Genomic DNA, 7,208 nt, shown 5'->3' on the forward strand with positions numbered 1-7,208 from the left:
CCTCTTTTTTTACTCCGCTTTCGGCAAGTCTATAGGTGCTACTTGGCTATTCCTACCAAAGATGATAAATGCCAAAACTTCCACAATGGAAAGGAATGTTTGAACAACTAGCTTTCTTAGTCTCCAACTCTTTGTCAAAGGATAATGGGACATGGATAATGGGACATATTTCGCCTATGCAAGTCAACATTTTGTGCATGTGACAATCGTAGCTCAAGGGTCTTTTACAAAATCTCCAAGTACACCACCACTTGTGCTCTAACTAGTGTTAAGCTTATCCTCTATATGCTACAACAGTTAGCACTAGTATAATATCCTTGACTTTTCTTTCCTAGAGTGAAGTTTCCTAAGATTGCATAGTGTTTTGTACAATGGTGATAAAAACACTAAGGTTTGTCAACCAACATTGGACTCATTGAGTGATCACTCTTGCATATAGTGCAACATTAAATAGCAATCTTAAGAGCTAGAGATATATCCAACGTAGAAAAAAGTCACATATTTCTTAATGCACTTCCATTGAGTGACTGAGCGTCCACAAATTGAACATGGATAAAGGCCAACATCCACATTTGGACTTCTCATGGAAAGACACTTTGATCTTTTAGGGGTTGGCTAAGGTTGTGAGAAGAGTGTAGAAAAATCATCAACAAAATGTTCATCTCCTTGAATGTAGTTTTCAGGACCTTGTGCGTGGTGGACACAAGTTTCTATTGCTTAGACCTAGCATGGACATAAAAGGTTTGTTATTTTCTTAGCATCAACTTCATTCTCAAGCTTGATGGCCATCCTATGTCGTCTCTTGGCCACTTGTCACCATTGAGGATTGCCTCTCAACAATGATTGTCCAAATGTCCATATTTATTGCCTGGTAGTGAGCATAAAGCTCTCCATTTGTCGAGCCCTCAAGGAAATGACACTTATCTCTCTTGGGTTGGCATTTCATTAATTGGACATCAAAAGTTCCTCACTCAATTTTGGAGAGACGCTTCATAAACTTCCAGGTGGCAACCTCATCCTTCGCTCTCGAATGCAACTCTTATCATGTGCTTTTCTTCCCCATACATGAAGCTGCATTATCATCAACGTCTTCCTTCTATACACCTTTGCAGCCATCAAAGTTTCCGTCTTGTTTTAGAGCTTGACGAGTACCTTCATGAAGAGCTTCACAACGGCTTTTAGAGCCCCAAGAAGCTTGTGCATCCACAATTCATGCACCAAAGAGGCACGCTCCACAAGGGACTGCAAGAGATGGGCTACTTTCGGCTCTAACTTCTTTTACTTGTTAAATATTAAAGTCCACTTTTGTTTTTGAGCTTCCAGATGACCTCATGAAGAGCCGCTCAGTAATCCATTGTACCTGTGACAAACTATGGACGTATACAAAGTATGAAGAATCTACAACTCTAGCAAATGCCCACAAGCTCAATAGTGAATAAACTGCTCAAAGGATAGACCTATGCTTAAAGAGGATAGGTCTATCCTTTGATAGACCTATCTGGCATACGTTTGAATGTTGACAAGATCTTCTTGAGATACTATTCACTCTTTGTCCTGAATTGACGATCAAAGAGAAGCCAACATGAGATCTCTTAATCTTCATTGGATCCACACTCTCCAGAACAGCATGAGTTCGGGACCAAAGTGTTAGGCAATCCCAACATAGAAATGTTTGATTCCTATCAATAGGATAGAAAACAAAAGAATCAGCAAAAAGACTAAGGCAAGAACCATACGAACCACATTACGCAGTCAAAACTCTAGTACTTTCACGAGAGAGATAGAACCATACGAACCATATTACACAGTCAAAACTCTAGTACTTTCACGAGAGAGATAGAGCAACGGCGAATGCATCAGAGTCATGGAAGTTCATAAAAGTATTCATCAGAAATCGCACAAGAGAGCGACTCTAATCTGGCGAATCATCGAGCATCATCTGCATTCTCCTCTCACTCATCCATCTCTCTCCCCCACACATACACACACACACACACACACACACACACAAACAGAGAGCGCTTACCTCCAATACTGAGAGCTATGGCAGGGCGCAGGGAGCATCAGAGGAGAATGACATTATGTATCAACATGAGACCCACGCAGAGCGAAGTCCCATTCAATTCTTCCTATCTTTCAGCTTCACCTCATCATCTGCGTGCACAGACATCTTGACGCCCACGCCCACGCCCACAAGCAATATGTAGCAACTTAGAAAGCCCTAGCTACAGCCGCTTCATATTGAGAGATCTTGGCCCTTTGTCCGGTTATTGTGGTCACGTGGGCCGGTCCACATGACTAAGAGCCGAGTCCTGCTGGTAGGTTTCATATTATATTGGCTCGGAATCTTCGCAGATTTCCTAGTATGATGGTCGTAGTGTGTCCACTTTTTAATGAGTTATTCTTGATGCCACTAATATTCTATGTTACTTCCTTGTATCACTTGCTTGATGGGCTGAAGTAAAACGTTAAGGACTACTAGGTTTTGAACCTCTGCAGCCTGCATGAGAGATTTGCTCACACTACGCTAACCAACCAGCAAACGAGTGGATTATACATGCAGTTGCACGTCTTAATTTTAAAGATCATAGTTACCAACCATGATCTTTTGCCTCTTCATCGTAGTCGTTCCGAGTTGTGCTTTCCTGTAGCTAGTATCCCACCGCTTATTTACAATTGTCTGTGTTAAGGGATTCAAGTGTGTGACCAACTAACGAAATGCTAAAATCATAATTTTGTTAATACCCCTAAAGCAATGGGGGACCCGGCTCTAACACCCCACCTCTAAGGTGGGATCAATGGTAAAAAGAGGCATTGCAGGCATTATCCCATAGCGAATACCAAGTGATCCATGGATTTCAAAGTGAACATCAAGTGAATCCATGAACACATTGTGAGCCTGTGTGTAATGGAAATGGCCTATGAACTTTCAGAATAGAGGAATTAAGAGAACTAGAGTGAGCATTTTTATGAGACTACTTTGAGAACATAGAGGGTGAACTTAATTAGTGGTAGCAACATAACCATTTAACTTGGCATGAACAATACTTTTGCAAGAGAGAGAGTTAGAGAACTTGACAACAGTTGTGGACCGGAGTTATGTGGAGCCGGTCCAATAGACTTTTGTATTATAGATTCTCCCATAAAGAGAGACTTGGTACGATACAATCTTTGTGTTCCTTGTGATCTAGGTGATAGCAATGAAGATGGAAAGATTCATGCATCATGAGCATAACATAAACTTTGTAAAAGCATTAACCATCCCCGACCTCGGTCCCAAGGCCTCAAACACCTTTGAAGGTGGAGAGAGCTAGCGGGGAATGAGGGTAGGGAAGGAAAGAAGAAGTAACATACAAGAAAAGAGATAGTTCCTCTTTTATCAGCACTCTTCTTGCATAGCATAGCATAATAGCATAATAATGATGATGATGAAGATGGCAAGCTTAATCATTAAAGCATGGCTCTTGGTTGGATTTTGCATTCCATAGCCAAGAGTGTTGGTGTAGGCTCTCAACTTCTCAACTTGGAGAAGGAGATGGAGCTCTTGCACTTTGCCAAGTGAGATTGAGCATGTGAGTGTGTGTGAGAGCGAGAGAGTATACCCCCCAAGCACACCCCTAGCTTGCTTTGGTTGAACCCCCCCCCCCCCCCCCCCCCGCCTTGTAGCTCATGCTGGAAATTGATTGGACCCCTACAAGCTTAGCGAATCACATGCATAGTGTATATCAAGCAACCATGTTAGCATTAGGACAAGTGTCCCCCTTTTCCCCTTGAGAGAGAGGACTTGATAAATGTATAAACAATTAATTTAATTAGCTAAATTGTCATTGGACCCCTTTAGAGGTCAACCAATAGGCTTTAGGCACCTTATGAGGACAACATAGAGAGGAACTTGACATGTGTCCTTGTTACTTCTTTAGACTAGGCTTGCCTTGTGTGAGTGTGTGTGTGTGTGTGTGTGTGTGTTCTCTGTAATGCTCCTACAAGTAGGGCTCGCCCCCCCATGTCTAGGGATCCTTGTTCATTTTTGGAACACCTTTAGTCCCTCAAGCACCTTAGTCATGGAGCACCTTAGCACCTTAGTCATTAGCCACCTCAAGCACCTTAGTCAGCAAGCAAGACAAGCACCTCAAGCTTGGGTCAGGTTCCCACCTCTAAGGTCTAAGGACTTTTAACACTAACCTTCGGAGGTCTTTAATGAAGCTAACCCTAAGGTCTCTAAGCTCCATTCTAGCATTGCTCTTTGACATACCATCTCTCATTTGGATCCTTTGACTTTGGCCTCGTGTTGAGGTAGATCCATAAATACATGTCTATATTCTAACCCTTGTTCTCGTTTATTCTCCCACATTAAATGATCAACTTAATATGAGAAAATCATTTGGATTGGTTAGATATTAGAATTTATGACATTACCTCTCTCTTGAAATCATAGTCGTCCTTGACTATGAGGCAGAAGAGATAAAGCCTTAGTCATTAGTCAATGTTTCTTAGCCGATAGAGGATCCCTTTTTACCCTACGGCATCATTCCAAGATGGATGACTAATCCATTTGGTGTCTGGGAGACGTAGTTGTTGCAAGCATGTCTGCTCTTTAGTCCATATCATGATTCCAAAGTAGAGTGACAATTTCTACTTGGTGTTTTGAGAGACGTCGTCAACACAAACATGATTCTAAGCATGCATACTATTTAAATTAGTGCACCATAAAAAGAGAATTAGTCTTATAAGACAAAAACATTGATCACTTAAAGGAAACATTTACATTTGCTTACTCTAATGTATCATTGACAAGGTTCATACTATCCTTAAGTTGTATTCCTTGCATCCATCTAGCATCTTCAAAAGGATAATTTTTGAACTTAACAAAATACTGTCAGATTACCTTACCATGTCATAGTACCTTGTCCTCATGCCGAAGGATAGCTTCAGGTTGTAGCACCTCTTCTTGATCTTCGATCTCTGGTGGGTCTTCAATAATTGGTTCTCTTGGTGGATCTACTTTGTAGGGCTTAAGTAGGCTCACATGAAAAGCATTGTGTATGAGCCAATGGTTGGGCAACTTGAGTTGATAAGCCATGTCATTGATTGGCTTCAAGATTTGAAAAGGACCATAGTATCTTTTTGCTAGTTTAGCATAATACTTTTGATGGCCCGTAGGATTTTTGCCCGTCGTTTGCCTCAATCGAGCTTTGGGAACTTGAGTAAGACCCAATCATTTTTCTTGAACGTTGAGGCCCTTCTTTGCTTATCAGCAGTAGCCTTTTGCCTTTGTTGAGTGATGGATATAGCCTCCTGAATCTTTTGAAAAGATTCTTGTAGGTCACGGCTATACTCATCAGCAGCGAAGATCTTCCCATGCACTTTAAGTAGCAAGGGACCTTTAGGTCTTCCCTCTATGATCTCAAAAGGTGATTTTCCCATAGTAGTATGGACAGTATTATCGTACACATACTCTCCAAGAGGTAAGTACTTATCCCATTGTGAGCATTGATCTACTTCTATAACATTAGTCTTTAGTAGATCGAGAATCGTAAGATTGGCTATCTCACTTTGGCCATCCGTTTGTGGGTGATAGGTCGTAGAGAAATTCAATTTTATACCTAGATTTTCTAAGATCTCTATCTGACACGATGGATGTTGGCAATCCATGGTGTTTGAAAGTCTGGGATATGAAGAGAGTTGCCCTTTGGTGTGCCTTAATAGTCTTGTCAACAAGAATAAAGTGTGTTTGCTTGCTAAACTTGTCCTACTATTGTCCATATTTCCATATCCCCATGGATAGACTTGGGTAATCCAAAGATAAAATCCATGGATATACTCTCCCATGGTGAATTAGGGATTGGCAATGGTTGGACTAATCCATGTTGCTTCCCTCTATCATACTTGGTCGTTTGGCATACCACACATTTTGAAACATACTCTTGTATGTCTACTTTCATGGTTGGCCAATAGAAGTACGTCTCTACTCCTCAAAGAGTAGGTTGAATGCCTCTATGCCCCGCATAGGGAGGAGCATGGGATTCATACATGACTTTCTCAGAAAGGGAGTGGGCAACACATAACCTATTGCCATGGAGAATATAACCATCGTGCAAGGTGAATGGTTCTTCTTTCTTCCCCAATGCAAGGGCTTACATTATATCTTTAAAGTCTGGGTTATTAGCATACTCATCTATCGTAGAAGATAGATCATTGTGAGGTGCTATAAACACCGCATTGACTCTTGGTCGTCATGAAATTGCACCGGCCACTTGATTATGCTTACCATCAATGTGAACAATATGAAAACAAATTGCGAAGAGAATTTGTGTCATAAAATCTAATATCTAACCAGCCCAAATGATTTTCTCATATTAAACTAATCGTTTAATGTGGGAGAATAAACGAGAACAAGGGTTAGAATACAGACATGTACTTATGGATCTATCTCAACACGGGGCCAAAGTCAAAGGGTCCAAATGAGAGATGGCATATCAAAGAGCAAGGGTAGAATGGAGCTTAAAGACCTTAGGGTTAGCTTCATTAAAGACCTCCAAAGGTTAGTGTTAAAAGTCCTTAGACCTTAGGCAAGCTAGGACTGTGCTTGTGGTGGGAACCCGGCCCAAGCTTGAGGTGCTTGTCATGATTGCTGACTAAGGTGCTTGTGGTGCTATGAATAAGGTGATTAAGGTGCTCCATGACTAAGGTGCTTGAGGGGCTTAAGGAGTTCCCAAAGTCAACCACAATCCCTACTCATGGGGGGGAGAGCCCTAATTGCAGGGGCAAGAGAGAGAACACACACACCCTCACACAAGGCAAGCCTTGTCTAAAGAAGCAACAAGGACACATGTTAAGTTCCTCTCCATGTTGCCCTCATAAGGTGCCTAAAGCCTATTGGTTGGCCTCTAAAGGGGTCCAATAATCTTTTAGCTAATTTAATTAATTGTTTATGCATTTATCAAGTCCTCTCTCTCAAAAGGGAAAGGGGGACACATGTCCCAAGGCTAGCATGGTTGCTTGATATACACTATGCATGCGATTGGTAGGCTTGTAGCGGTCTAATCAACTTCCAACATGAGCTACAAGGGGGGGTTGACCAAAGCAAGCTAGGGGTGTGTGCTTGTTGAGAAGTTGAGAGCCTACACCAATACTCTTGGCTATGGAATGAAAATCCAACCAAGAGCCATGCTTCAATGCTTAAGCTTTCCATCTTCTTCAACACATTT

At 41.6% G+C, this 7,208-nt stretch overlaps 1 protein-coding gene across 3 annotated transcripts; it reads right to left on the minus strand.

Moving 5' to 3' along the window:
- Positions 1–477: 477 nt before the first annotated feature.
- LOC147458056 (uncharacterized) lies at positions 478–2,205 on the minus strand. 3 transcript variants are annotated; one of them, XM_086512812.1, is made up of 3 exons: positions 2,027–2,205; positions 1,508–1,679; positions 478–1,360 (listed from the first exon to the last, which is right to left on the minus strand). In XM_086512812.1, the coding sequence occupies exons 1-3, from the start codon at positions 2,062–2,064 to the stop codon at positions 1,286–1,288; spliced, it is 285 nt and encodes a 94-aa protein (XP_086368938.1). In that variant the 5' UTR covers positions 2,065–2,205; the 3' UTR covers positions 478–1,285. The 3 variants fall into 3 exon arrangements, with proteins under 3 accessions (XP_086368938.1, XP_086368937.1, XP_086368939.1); XM_086512811.1 differs by having other exon boundaries at positions 1,458–1,679; positions 2,027–2,204; XM_086512813.1 differs by having other exon boundaries at positions 478–1,370; positions 2,027–2,203.
- Between the last annotated feature and the right edge of the window lie 5,003 nt (positions 2,206–7,208).

The sequence above is a fragment of the Adiantum capillus-veneris genome, chromosome 5 (genome assembly GCF_014529385.1).
Source record: "Adiantum capillus-veneris isolate H3 chromosome 5, ASM1452938v2, whole genome shotgun sequence".
NCBI lineage: Eukaryota > Viridiplantae > Streptophyta > Polypodiopsida > Polypodiales > Pteridaceae > Adiantum > Adiantum capillus-veneris.